Source organism: Schistocerca serialis, chromosome 6, assembly GCF_023864345.2.
Source record: "Schistocerca serialis cubense isolate TAMUIC-IGC-003099 chromosome 6, iqSchSeri2.2, whole genome shotgun sequence".
NCBI lineage: Eukaryota > Metazoa > Arthropoda > Insecta > Orthoptera > Acrididae > Schistocerca > Schistocerca serialis.
Genome location: NC_064643.1, coordinates 332507927 through 332522826, shown reverse-complemented (window position 1 = coordinate 332522826; position 14900 = coordinate 332507927). Strand labels below are relative to the sequence as shown.

At 42.2% G+C, this 14900-nt stretch overlaps 1 protein-coding gene across 1 annotated transcript in view; it reads left to right on the top strand.

Annotated features, from left to right (window-relative positions):
- Positions 1–2132: 2132 nt before the first annotated feature.
- Positions 2133–14900, top strand: part of LOC126484856 (short stature homeobox protein-like) — a 126902-nt gene continuing 114134 nt past the window's right edge. The window contains exon 1 of the mRNA XM_050108452.1: positions 2133–2202. Coding sequence (XP_049964409.1) covers positions 2133–2202 — 70 coding nt within the window. The remainder of the gene's footprint in view (positions 2203–14900) is intronic.

Genomic DNA, 14900 nt, shown 5'->3' with positions numbered 1-14900 from the left:
TGCATGGTTCGTGAATGTAGCCTCGTCAGTAAATAAAATCAAATTAATAAATGTGTCATCCCTCTGAATCTGAAGTTGAGCCCATAGGCAGAATTCAATGCGATGCATACAATTCATACCAGTTAATTCTTGGTGGAGACTGATATGGTAAGGATAATATTTATGAACAACACTCTTCTGGCTCATGCCAGATTCCCTTGCGATTTGACGCGAACTAACAGAAGGATCTCGAACCACAATGGCAAGAGTACCAATTTCCGTTTCCTTGTTAGTAACTTTCCTTTGCCGGATATGTTTCCGATGCGTTAAAGATCCAGTTGTTCTCACTTTATCATATGCATATTCAAAGGTACGACGTGTAGGGTGCCTACGTTGAGGATATCTTTCAGCGTATAAGTCTCTAGCTCTCACTGAATTTCGTTGGCATTCTCCGTAAATGAGTAGCATATCGACTTGTTCTTCGAAGGACTACATCATTAAAAAAAATGGTTCAAATGGCTCTAAGCACTATGGGACTCAACATCTGAGGTCATCAGTCCCCTAGACTTAGAACTACTTAAACGTAACTAACCTAAGGGCATCACACACATCGATGCCCGAGGCAGGATTCGAACCTGCGACCGTAGCAGCACCGCAATTCCGGACTGAAGCGCCTAGAATCGCTCGTCCACCGCGGCCGGCGACTACATCATACACATTCGCTTGATTCGACGATACTAGTCTTACCGTTCCTATTACTGTTGTATTGTGAAACCGTCGCATGATGTTTACATTTTAATGGCACGTTAGGTGGATACGCCGTATTCGGCGAATATTTACTATTTGCACAACATACGAGGGAGAATTGTCAGAGCATGTGCTTCGATAAGTGCCGAAGTGATAAGGAATACCACTCAAGCCATGATAAGAAGATTGTATTGATACCAATTGTCATCACTTCGAACACATTCTGTAAATGGACGTTCTTGCCACCTTTGTGACCTTCATTGACCTTCAAAGACCTTACTGTTATACATCATTGTATTCGTCTCGATAGCCGCTATCAGAAAATAAGTACCAAACTATAGCATCCCATATAAAAAATGAAGTTGACCTTCATATCTCTGACGCGACCCCACCTAGCAACAAAAAAGCAACGTCATATTATGGCCCCTGTTGTCCCATGCAACATTTGTCCCACAAACGTTTCAGCTATTATCACACTTTCGGAGTTATTCTAGGTGGCATTAGTTAGCGACTCACCGTGTATAGGCGTTGCCGCTCGTAGCGCCGTATTCAGTCTGTTTACATACCTCTGTATTTGAATACGCATGCCTATAACAGTTTCTTTGGAGCTTCATTGTATAATAAGTAACGGCGATAAAAGTGATGCGTCATTAATAATAGTAGTTGGGTAATAATTATATAAGTTATACTAAATGTTTAATAAATTGCGAGAGTTCATGAAAACAAAGTGATAAGAACGCTAGGCTATTTGGCTGACCTGTAGAGAACAATGGACCCCTTGCCTCAGGGAAGGGGCAGAGGAAGGGGGCACGACATCGAACAAGAAGGACATTGATCTGTGACCTTGAAGGTAAGTCACACAGCTGCCAGGACATTGACCCCTTTCCTTGGAGATAAGGAGGTGGCCTTGACCTTAGATAATCTTGATATGTTAGCAGTAAAGAAGCAATAAATTTAAAGATCATGCCTGATGCCGAAGTGTTATTCCATGAACAGTAAAAATGTAAATACAGTAAGCGATAAACTTTTCTCCTTTCATCATTTTGTGGGAAGTTCAAGTCTCAGACAGACATGGTTTCACAAAAGTTTGGAATTATATGTAAAGTTTGACGGAAGTCGCTAAGTACTCTCATCCTCAAATGCTGGATGAATACATGCATAATCTGCGAGTTATGCTTTCTCAAGACATACACACACACACACACACACACACACACACACACACACACACACACACACACACAGTTTTCAACTGTACTACTTGTAGTTTTGTGTTAAACCTTAAACATAACTTCATACGTCTCAATGAGTAGATTATGACATAAGTTTAAATTTGGGCAGTAATTACATTAAATCTAAAATCAAATTTTTGTCGCTCCCAGAAGCCATTAGATAGGCAACCTACAATGCATCCTGTACTGGGCTCCCAGAAGCCATTAGATAGGCAACCTACAATGCATCCTATACTGGGATGGGGTTAGTAACTCTGACTTGTCAATATGTACATCTGCAGTTTCTAAACAACATGGATTTTGGTCTCTTGGCTAATATGTGTTCCATAGACCATGAATACAACACTTCATAATGATGTGGAACATGTCAGTTTAACAAAAGGTTTCTTTACATGCCATAATTAAAATGTTTTTTTAGTTATAAGATGACTAATTTATACCTTAAAATTTATCTTTTGGGTAGAAATTATCATATTTTTGATGCTATTTGGCAAGTTATGCAAGATTTTTATGGCATCATAAAACACTCCTTTCCATGCCAAAGTTAGATTTAACCCAAAGTAGTGAAGATCAGCCTTTCTGCTAGTGTTGAAGTTTTGCACATTGCTCCTGCCTTTGAACTGGGATGGGTTATTAGTAACAAATATAACAAATTTCGTAAGTTTATATATGAGCTACTGTGAACATCCCTAGTTCCTTAAATAAATATCTGCAAGTGATCTTGACTGAGCTCCAGCATTTATTCTGATTACACATTATTGTGTGATGAATACATTTTTTGTTAATGATGAATTACCCTAAAATATGATGCTATACGAAAGCAGTGAATCAAAAAAGGCGCAGTAAGCTAATTTACTTACATGTATAAGCCAAAATTTGTAATAACCTTAACAGAATAAGTAGTTGAACTGAAACTTTTCAGCAGACATCAATGTGTTTCTTCCAACGCAATTTCTCATCAATGCACACACCCAAATTTTTGGAATATCCTGCCTTAGCTACAGCCTTCTGTTCAAACTCTATATTTATTAATGGTGTTGTGCAACTTAATGATGGTCCATTTCGAGAGAACCCACTTAACAGTTTTCTGAGAGACATTATTTACAATTCCCTCAGCTAATTCTTGTTTACTGGGTATGATTACCATTATTGTATCATCATCAAAATGAACCAGCTTCGGATCTTTGTGAATATAGAGTTACAAGTCATTAATATATTTTAAGAACAATAAAAGACCCAAGACTGAACCTTGTGGGATTTCATTTTTCAGTTTGAGAAATCTACTGATTTTTGTGCATTATATGAACCATTTATTTCAGCCTTCTGCACTCTTCCGGCTAAATATGAATTAAAACATTTGTGCACTGTCCCAAGCTTACCACAATACTTAACCTTGTGAAGAAGAATTCTATGGTTTACACAACAAAAGCCTTCGAGAGATCATAAAAACCCCAGTTGGTGATGTCCGTTATTCGGAGCATTTAATATTTGATCAGTGAAAGCATATATAGCGTTTTCTGTTGAAAATCCTTTCTGAAAACTTATTTGACATTTTTTAGTATTTTATTTTTACGACTATGTGAAACTACTTTTGAATACCTTACTTTTTGAAGGATTTTGGACAAAGCTTTCAGAAGAGAGATTGGGTGGCAGATGGTGGCATGAGACTTATCCCCATTTTTTTTGCAATAGTTTAACAGTAGCATATTTCAGTCCAACAGGAAAAATGCCTTTTAAATAAAGCTTGCCTCGTTGTCTGTAATCATATTAGAGAAAGATGTCCATTTAACTATCGTTTGTCATGAGCTCAAGTAAGAGAAAGACTGAGAGAATGATTCGAAGAAACACTGTTCATAATTGAAATGACTAGCAGTTCACAAATAAATCACACTGAAACACCTAGAGCTACTAGACAGGGCAGTTTGTACAGGTTTTTTTCGTTGATTGCGGACTTTTAACGCAAGTCTGAATATACTGACTAGATTCTCAGATATATGACTGACTCATAGGCATACCAACTTGTGTTGGTTGAGCGTTTTAGCATACCCCTAAGTCCGATCAAGAGAGTCCTCCATGGAAAGGGAGTTCCCCATAAGACGACGCAGATTTAATAGAAAGACTGTCACGCAAAGGATAACGTCTTATTGAATGAAAACTAGGGGTGGCCCAATTAAGTATGAAAGTACCACTCCTCACACATATGAATGAAGGGATTCATCTAACTACCAGAGGAATTATTGGGTACTGTAGCAATCTGTTTTATTATCATAAGACTTCAACTAATATAATTTACCCACTGAATCAAGCATATAATCATTTAATAAATGGACGAAAGGTTGTAATCATAAACTATAATCTTAGCACACTTGGATGGACGCATGAAGTGAAACAATATTGTGCGTACGACCAATGACTGCGAAAATGGTTAGTGATTTGAAGGAGGAAACCGGGAAAAGCTAGTATGAATACACTTGTGTACAAAATGAAAGCAACAAACGGAAATTTTGAAACGTTGCGTTTATTTTGCCACAAAACAGTATGAACAGGTGATAGTTAAGTAGAAACAATGTAAAGAATACCATACGCAATGAATTGCAACATGCATTGTGGTAAACAAAAATGTTCGTTTTTTTCTGCTTAACGGATTTGAACACACTCTAACAACTGGTTAATGTGCTCAGTACGGGGTGTGACCACCTCTGGCACCAATACAGGCCTGACAACGATGGGACTTGCTGTGAATGATGTCATCAATCTCATGTTGAGGCAATAACGCCCATCCTTCTTGCAGAGCTCCTCACAAGTCTTGATGCTGAAGTGATGTAACCCGTCTCCCTAGTGCATCCTAGACATGATCAGTGGGATTCAAACTGGGAGAGCGAGCAGGCCCCGCCTTGCGTGCAATATCTTATGTTTCCAAAAGAAAACATCAACCACCCGTACTCTTCGAGGTCGAGCATTATCGTCCAACATTACGAAGTCTGGGCCCACAGTACCTTGAAACAACAGCGCATGAGATCCCAAGATCTCCTCACAGTACCTGACAGCAGTTAAATCTTGCTGATTCACCCGTACAATTTCATGAAGACGTGTTCGAGTGGTCAACATAATCGCTGCCCACACCATTAGGGATCCCCCTCGATATCGGTCTCTCCCCACAATGTTTGGGTCCTGAAATCGTGTCCCACGTTCCTCCAGATGCTAATCCGTCGAAAATCACTCTCCTGACCAAATACGGACTCACCTGTGAAAAGACCATTAGCCCACCATTCCATCGTCCAGGTGGCATGTTGACGGCTCCGCTCTAGACGTGCCCTTCTGTGAAGACACGCCATAGATAGTTAGAAGGTCTCCAACATTAAAAGCCACTCTGCGGAAGCCTTCTGTATATCTTTCACCTAGATGCAACACGTCTAGAGGACGTTGCGACGTCAGAAGTCAGCTGCAGTGTTGTGCTAAGGCGGTACCGTCGTGCTCTTACATCCAAATAATTGTCCACTCTATCTGATGTCACACGTGGTCGGCCCTGCCCTGGTCTCCTGGATACAGTTTCCGTCTCTATAAACTATCGCCTCATCCAAGAGAGAACAGAACGATTCACATTAAGCCGTCGGGCCACATCAATTTGCAACTCTCGTGCTTCCATTCTTGCTATGGCCCTCCACAGCAGAGAGTCTCTACCCGACTTCTCTGGGTCATACTGCACCGCCTGTGACTGTGCACGCAGAGACTGTGCATGTGGGACTACCCTGAAAACACTACCCCGCTTGATAAGTGCCTCGACGACATTGCTGGCGTGGTTGTTCGTTGATTGGAATGCCATCTTTCGTGCAGAACACGATCGTAACGGCATCTGTTGAGAGTTTGTATGATTATATCGTGACTTAGACACAGGACGGGAAAATAGCAGTTTGTTGCTTTAACTCTAGACACCAGTGTAGCTGGCTGCGAATGTTAAAACTGCACACTTAAACCTTGATGTGAATTCGCGTCTTCCTCGGCTCGCTAATCGCATCGCTGGCTCATGCTTGCCACTCTTGGACGGAATTAGTGTGGAAGACAGCCGCAGTGGCGGCTGAAAGTATTGAGTCCAGCCCGATCTCTTTTCTCTTCTCCAAATCACACACATCTCTCTCTCTGCGGCTGCCTAAAGCGAAGTACCTTCGCTATAGCCCTCCTGAAGTAAGTATATTCATCGATCTCTTGGCAGCAAGTGTGTTCTTACATTACTCCCTGAAACATAATTGGTTCTGCCAGTATAGGAATCTTCCCACCCAACTGCACAGACCTTTAAGTTCCGACTACTGATAATTTTATGAACAAGTTAAAGCATTTCTTACTCTCGCAAACTTTTTCATAGTTAACGAATTCGATTGAAAGTTTGCAAAGTAATATTTCAGAGCTAGATCAGAAATGTAAGGACTATGGTATGAAGATTAGCATCTCCAAAACGAAAGTAATGTCTGTGGGAGAGAGATATAAACGGATTGAGTGCCAAATAGGGGGAACAAAGTTATAACAGGTGGACGGTTTTAAGTACTTGGGATGCATATTCTCACATTATGGCAGCATAGTGAAAGAACTGGAAGCAAGGTGTAGCAAAGCTAATTCAGTGAGCGCTCAGCTACGATCTACTCTCTTCTGCAAGAAGAAGTCAGTATCAAGACTAAGTTATCTGTGGACCGTTCAATCTTCCGACAACTTTCTTTCATGGGAGCGAAAGCTGGGTGGATTCAGGTTACCTTATTAATAAGGTTGAGGTTACGGATATGAAAGTAGCTAGGATGATTGCAGGTACTAATAGATGGGAACAATGGCAGGAGGGTGTCCACAATGAAGAAATCAAAGAAAAACAGGGAATGAACTCTATAGATGTATCAGTCAGGGCGAACAAGCTTAGATGTGGTGGGGTCATGTTACACGCGTGGGAGAGGCAATGTTACCCAAGAGACTCATGGGTTCAGCAGTAGAGGGTAGCAGTCGGGGTAGACCAAGGAGAAGGTACCTGGATTCGGTTAAGAATGATTTTGAAGTAATCGGCTTAACATCAGAAGAGACACCAATGTTAGCACTGAATAGGGGATCAGGGAGGAATTTTATAAGGGGGCTATGCTCCAGACTGAACGCTGAAAGGCATAATCAGTCTTAAATGATGATGATGAACGAATAATTGGATGCCGTGGGGAGGAAAGCAGAAAATCACTCCAACCGCAGCCAACTAACAATGCAACACATTTATTTTCTGAAAGACGGTTGCTTTTTTTCAGAATTCCAATACATCGTGTTATTCCCCTCTCGTTTGGCTACAAAACTCCACTTATCAACATAATCTTCGTTCACTACGACTTTTTTACTCCAGCTTACTGATAGGGTCTGTATGCCTGCATGGCACCACTCCAATGTCTAGCTGCGTCAATAACCTCCCTGTCACCCACTTACTGCTTCCTGTGGAGTGCAGCCTTCACGGAAGTCGGAAGTTGTTGTATCTGGACTGTGGGGTAGATGAGGAAGACAGTCCAATGCAGTTTTGTGAGCTCCTCTCAGGTGCGCACACTTGTGAGTCCCTGCATTACTATGGAAGAGGAGAAGTTAGTTTGCATTTTTGTGGCCACAAACATGCTGAAGTCATTTGTTCAATTTCCTCAGAGTAGCACAATGCACTTCAGAGTTGATCGTTGCACCATGAAGGAGGACATCAAACAGAATAACCCCTTGAGGGTCCCAGGTACTAGTAGATGGGAACAATGGCAGGAGGATGTCCGCAATGAAGAAATCAAAGAAAAACTGGGAATGAACTCTATAGATGTATCAATCAGGCCACAAACATGCTGAAGTCGTTTGTTCAATCTTCCGACCAACTTTGTTGCATGGGAGCGAAAGCTGGGTGGATTCAGGTTACCTTATCAATAAGGTTGAGGTTACGGATATGAAAGTAGCTAGGATGATTGCAGGTACTAGTAGATAGGAACAATGGCAGGAGGGTGTCCACAATCTTGCACCATAAAAAAATATATTCATCAGCATTCAATTTCTTCCTTCTTCGGCTACTCAAAGTAAATGGCATACTAGGAAAGACAGTACCATAAGGCTGCTTAGCCAAAAGTCCTGTTGTCTCTGCTATACTCCATGTCTTCCATATTAAAATATTTCCATCTGGAAACGCTTCAAGGCCACCATAGTCTGCATGGTTGCCCCAAACAACAGCAAGTGTAAGCCAGGTACTACCTCCAAACACTACTTGAACATCACACGTGAAGTTCAGATGGAGTCCACGAAAGACATTTGGACCTCCAATCAACTGTTGTTTATTGAACTGTCCAGCCAAATCCATGTCAATAGTTTTCAAACTGCGATACACAGGAAAGCTGCGCCGCCAGCGACGTCGCCATGAGTACCCCAACAGGTGGATGAGTGTGTCAGAACTACCGACAGAGATGTCCACTTGTGCAGCAAAGTGTTTGTGATGTGTGTGAGAGTGTCAGCATGTTCCAACAGCTGTGTGTAGCTGGCTGGCACGTGGCAGACAAGACACGTTTGTGAGACCTTGCTGTGCTGATGATGCCTCGCCCAATGACTCACGATGCTTTTGCTCAGTGCCAGGTCTCCATAGCCAGTCTCCAAGTGTCTGTAAATATCTATTGAATATCTGTGATGCTCTAATTTTCCACCAGACAAAACTCAATGATGGCTCTCTGCTTGGAACACGCCTCTGTTACATAAGTCACTTTGAAACTTACGCATAGCGCTGCCTTCTATTGGAACTTCATTAAACTATAGGGGTTGAAGTGAGAATTCTCCACGATGACCCAGAACGAATTCCACTTTTTTTTTCAATTTAAATTGGCCGAGAAAAAAAGTGTTACCTTGCTTACCGAACGTCTCTCATACATACGCATGTAGGAAAACGCTCCTGCTACCGAAATAATCATTGTCAACCTATCCCAGTCCTTTTTACTCGGATTTAACCGAACATTCCTTCATGACAGCCCTGGTCAATGGCCAGTCTCACTGTCTCAAGCTCTGAGAACTTCACCTGGGTTTCATATCTTTACTTCACCAAAAAAGCATTCCTTCTACCGAGGCGATTGAAATTAGGTTGGCGGATAACTTAATTCACAGAGACAATGTGTTTCCTCGTAGCAGGACGTGGAATCCTGTATTGCCTAGCATCAAAATTGAACGTTCCTCGGTGCGACCCTGAGTGCGATATATCGTTGCCGCCAGTGTTCTACTACGGGCGGCGCCACCTCCCGGTCTTGGAGATAGCAACCGTGATGGGCGGCGCATGCGCAGTGTACTGAACGGTGGTCTACATAGGACGTCGATTTGTAGTGAGACTCATCAGCGAAGCAGCATTTTCGTGAAGATAGTGACCAGCTGGATCGCCGAAATATCGAGTCAAGTTGATTTTAGGATTCGGCAGCAAACCCGAAGAGACTTTCATGACTTATTACGCCTACGAAGTCACATTCCTTCTACCGTCTCTCACAATGCAATTTTGTGGAATGCAGGCCACCATCCTATACCCTGTGCAGTTACAGCGCACCGTGACTTCCCTGTTCTCTACTTGCTTGGGCCTGCTTTCGGGGCCGAACAAGTTTATGGCACTTACTGGCAGATTAAAACTGTGTGCCGGAACGAGACTCGAACTCGGGACCTTTGCCTTTCGCGGGCAAGTGCTCTACCGACTGAGCAACCCAAGCACGAAGGAAGTTTCATATCAACGCACACTCCGCTGCAGAGTGAAAATCTCATTCTAGAAACATCCCCTAGGCTGTGGCTAAGCCATGTCTCCGCAATATCCTTTCTTTCAGGAGTGCTAGTTCTGCAAGGTTCGCAGGAGAGCTTCTGTAAAGTTTGGAAGGTAGGAGACTAGGTACTGGTAGAAGCAAAACTGTGAGGACGGGGTGTGAGTCGTGCTTGGGTAGCTCAGATGGTAGAGCACTTGCCCGCGAAAGGCAAAGGTCACGAGTTCGAGTGTCGGTCCGGCACGCAGTTTTAATCTGCCAGGAAGTTTCATATCAGCGCACACTTCGCCGCAGAGTGAAAATCTCATTCAAGTTTATGACACACTAGTCCTTCTAAGATAACTTCCCTGTCATGATCCAGCTAAAGAAAACTCTGAATGCTGCAGAAAATAACATGTCTCTCCCCCCACTCACACACACCTTCATTAAGGAATCGACAATGATGCTTGGGATGTTCATATTACACTATAAAGTAGGTTACATGACAGCCTGGGCATGAACTGTCACTTAACAAACTGTTGGAGATGGTTTCCGGCACAATCCTGCGATGAAGGCGTCCCGGTCGTCTAGTGCAGAAGAGGACACGACCTGTGAGGTCTGGAACATGACAAGGAATTAGAATTTAGAAAGCGGACGTAATTAGTTTGATACTTAACTTTAATCCGTTAATGATGAACGTCGCTCTTGACGGTACATGATTTACAATATTATCTGTTCAGAATACATTCTTGAAGTAATTATAGTAACTGAATATGGCGCCTTGCTAGGTCGTAGCAAATGACGTAGCTGAAGGCTATGCTAAACTGTCGTCTCTGCAAATGAGAGACAGTGAACCATCGCTAGCAAAGTCAGCTGTACAACTGGGGCGAGTGCTAGGGAGTCTCTCTAGACTAGACCTGCCGTGTGGCGGCGCTCGGTCTGCAATCACTGATAGTGCGACACGCGGGTCCGACGTATACTAACGGACCGCGGCCGATTTAAAGGCTACCACCTAGCAAGTGTGGTGTCTGGCGGTGACACCACAGCTATCGCCGGCCGCGGTGGCCTCGCGGTTCTAGGCGCTCAGTCCGGAACTGCGCGACTGCTACGGTCGCAGGTTCGAATCCTGCCTCGGGCATGGATGTGTGTGGTGTCCTTAGGTTAGTTAGGTTTAAGTAGTTCTAAGTTCTAGGGGACTTATGACCATAGATGTTGAGTCCCATAGTGCTCAGAGCCATTTGAACCATTTGAACCACAGCTATCATTTAGAATTTCGCGAAAGTTCATGACTCTCTTCGCTAAGCTGTCTTGCTATTTCATTATGGAACATTCCACTATACACTGAAATCCACAAGATATTTGTTAATATTCGCATAAGTTGGCCAAGTTTACCTCTTTTACAGAACCGGCTGATGAATTTCAGATTTGCTCTTATGATTTGTACGTTTTCTCTTAGAAGGACCTGATTCCATCCATCATTTTTGTTGTTTTCCTTTCTTAGCATTGTCTTTGATTTCCGTTTCTCTTGAATTGTCAACACCTCTTTGTATGAGTGAAAATAGTGTAGTGTTGCTTTTCGTAGTTTGTGTTTTTAAGTCCGTTATTATATTTCCAACGGTATGATTAAAACAAAAATAAAAGTATAACAGTGTTGCTCATACGATGCATCCAGCCAGTGTGGGCCATGATATCTCAGCGAACAGTGGTTAATTAAATACGTTACAAAAAAGGTATGAAATGTAATCTGTTAAACACTCTACTTACGGATGCAGCAACATGTCAAAAGTATTCCTAATATGGAAATACACCACTGGCCATTAAAATTGTTACACCACGCAGATGTCGTGTTACAGACGCGAAATTTAACCGACAGGAAGAAGATACTGTGATATGCAAATGATTAGCTTTTCAGAGAATTCACTCAAGGATGGCGCCGGTGGTGACACCTACAACGTGCTGACATGAGAAAAGTTTCCAACCGATTCCTCATGCACAAACAGCAGTTGACCGGCGTAGCCTGGTGAAACGTTGTTGTGATGTCTCGTGTAAGGAGGAGAAATGCGTACCATCACGTTTCCGACTTTGATAAATGTCGGATTGTAGCCTATCGCGATTGTGGTTTATCGTATCGCGAATTTCTGCTCGCGTTGGTCGAGATCCAATGACTGCTGCAGAATATGGAATCGGTGGGTTCAGGAGGGTAATACGGAATGGCGTGCTGGAACCCCACGGCCGCGTATCACTAGCAGTCGAGATGACAGGCATTTTATCCGCATGGCTGTAACGGATCGTGCAGCCACGTCTCGATCCCTGAGTCAACTGATGGGGACGCTTGCAAGACAACAACCATCTGCACGAAAGGTTCGACGACGCATAGACTATCAGCTCGAAGACCATGACTGCGGTTACCCTTGACGCTGCATCACAGACAGGAGCGCCTGCGATGGTGTACTCAACGACGAACCTGGGTGCACGAATGGCAAAACGTCATTTTTTAGGATGAATCCACATTCTATTTACAGCATCATGATGGTCGCATCCGTGTTTGGCGACATCGCGGTGAACGCACATTGGAAGCGTGTATTCGTCATCACCCGGCGTGATGGTATGGGGTGCCATTGGTTACACGTCTCGGTCACCTCTTGTTCGCATTGACGGTACTTTGAACAGTGGACGTTACATTTCAGATGTGTTACGACCCGTGGCTCTACCCTTCATTCGGTCCCTGCGAAACCCTACATTTGAGCAGGATAATGCACGACCGCTTGTTGCAAGTCCTGTACGGGCCTTTCTGGATACAGATAATGTTCGACTGCTGCCCTGGCCAGCACAATCTCCAGATCTCTCACCAACTGAAAACGTCTGGTCAATGGTGGCCGAGCAACTGGCTCGTCACAATACGCCAGTTACTACTCCTGCTGAACTGTGGTATCGTGTTGAAGCTGCATGGGCAGCTGTACCTGTACACACCATCCAAGCTCTATTTGATTCCATGCCCAAGCGTATCAAGGCCGTTATTACGGCCAGAGGTGGTCGTTCTGGGTACTGATTTCTCAGGATCTATGCACCCAAATTGCGTGAAAATGTAATCACATGTCAGTTCTAGTATAATATATTTGTCCAATGAATACCCGTTTATCATCTGCATTTCTTCTTGGTGTAGCAATTTTAATGGCCAGTAGTGTATTTAATAATAAATTGCACAGTTGCTCTTCCTTCGTAAAATGCACAATCGAAAAATTACAAAAAATTGCGACAAAACATGTCATTTCTGTGCAATAACCCAACGGCAGCTGACGGCTTCTTCATCCCGTCGGCTGAAGGACGCAGTATCCTTCAGAGATATACTGGTTTTGAAACTAGCCAGATACAAAGATGCATCATACTCCCTGTCACATCAGATTCTTCCACCCTCTCCTACTTCTTGAATGTTTAACATCCGCCAGGTCAGAATTATTATTAGTCAGTGTGATTTGTGTGAGAATTAAAGGCCTGCTCTGTCTGATGGTGTCACATTGGGTGTCTCACAATCCTGTCGCTACGTGGGCTTCGTGAATCTACATATTACTTTCATTTACTGCACTAAGTTCCCGTTTTACTTGTATCTCTTGCCATAATTTACAGTTTGTAATACTCACTGTTTTAGAATTTAAGAGTTCTTACATATTTTTATTATTTTCTGGCTAACTGTAATATAACCAGTTCGCATCACTTAACAGTAAATTTAGCTATAGTGTCCTGTCACACGGATTCTACATGCAAAACTCCCCCGTCCCCTTACAAATGTATGTAAATGCCATGTGAACTGCTACTTTACTACATTTTGACCGTTATCGTTATATTAACGTTTAGTTTAGGCTGTTGGACTCAAAGTTATGTATTCTCCATCGAAATAGACGATAATCGGCGTATAGAACAATAAGGATAGTATATCGTTTGTGTTAGGTCACACAAAATTGTATCTACAAGTTGTATCAATGCAAAATTACGACCGTCAGTTCAATTCGGACATACTTTTTAATAAGCAAAGAAACTGTAATAATTAAACCTAAAATGTAAGTGATTAATTAATTCTCTACATTATCTATTTTATGAGAAAGCTATTGAGGCATCAACTGTTTAATAAAAAAGCTATTGAACCAAATATAAGCTGTAGTGTTGATTACGTATTTTACTTTGGGACACTAATAAACCAGAAAACACTCACACACATTAACGGTTATGAAAATATTCTGGGTAGATTTAGTAAAGTAATATCTAAAGTAAGCGACGAAGTAAATCTACTACCTTACTTTCATTTCACAGAAATCCCATATTCACAATTACATGCAGATGAACATAGACATACCAAATGAAATGATAAACACAATTTAATCATATGTCATCAGTATTTTTTTAAATATTACTGTCAGAATTGAGTTACTTTTAGATTGATTGTTATCTTTTCATAAAATTCAAAATCTGTTACAAAACTGCGCAACTATCTGACTGCTTAACTTAGCGAGGGTCAATCAGAAAAATTATTTTTCCAGACAATACGAGCGCAGATCTGTGACCATCTTTGTTAAGAATATGTGCATATTCTCATTATAATTATGACACTAAGGTTAGTTTTAGGTTTGGGGCCAGGAATCTATAACTGAGAGCATGACTTGCGTCAGGAAAAGATTGCATACACGCATAAAATAAATTATATTGATGAAAGAATATATAATAATCACTGGCCCATGTGATTTACAATACCAAAGAAAACAATACGTTACCTGGAGGCAACAATACGAACCACTGGGTCGAATATTATGTGGTTGAGGGAACCAGCATTTACATGACTCCTCTTCTAATTAACAAATCACACGGAGCACCGTTTCAACGCACTACGTGTTTGCCGACGGAGCAAACGATCATCTGCGACGACAATTTCATGTAACAGTCTGGGTTTTAGCCTCGTTACTGATCCAACACGTATTCACTATCGTGGCTGACTACTGACTGGTGCTGTGGCACGCTCTCCTCGCGCGTTTCATCTTTTCCACTGGCTTTTGCCTCCTTAACACAGAGGGACTTCTCTCCAGCCTTCCGTATCCTCTATTTCCTCTGTTTACAGTTGTAACTACGGACATTATAGGTGTTACAGTGACAATATAGTGTTTTCCTTGTTTACATTGCATGTGTAAATATGGTTCACATTCAGTACACACTGTTCGCCACCGTAACT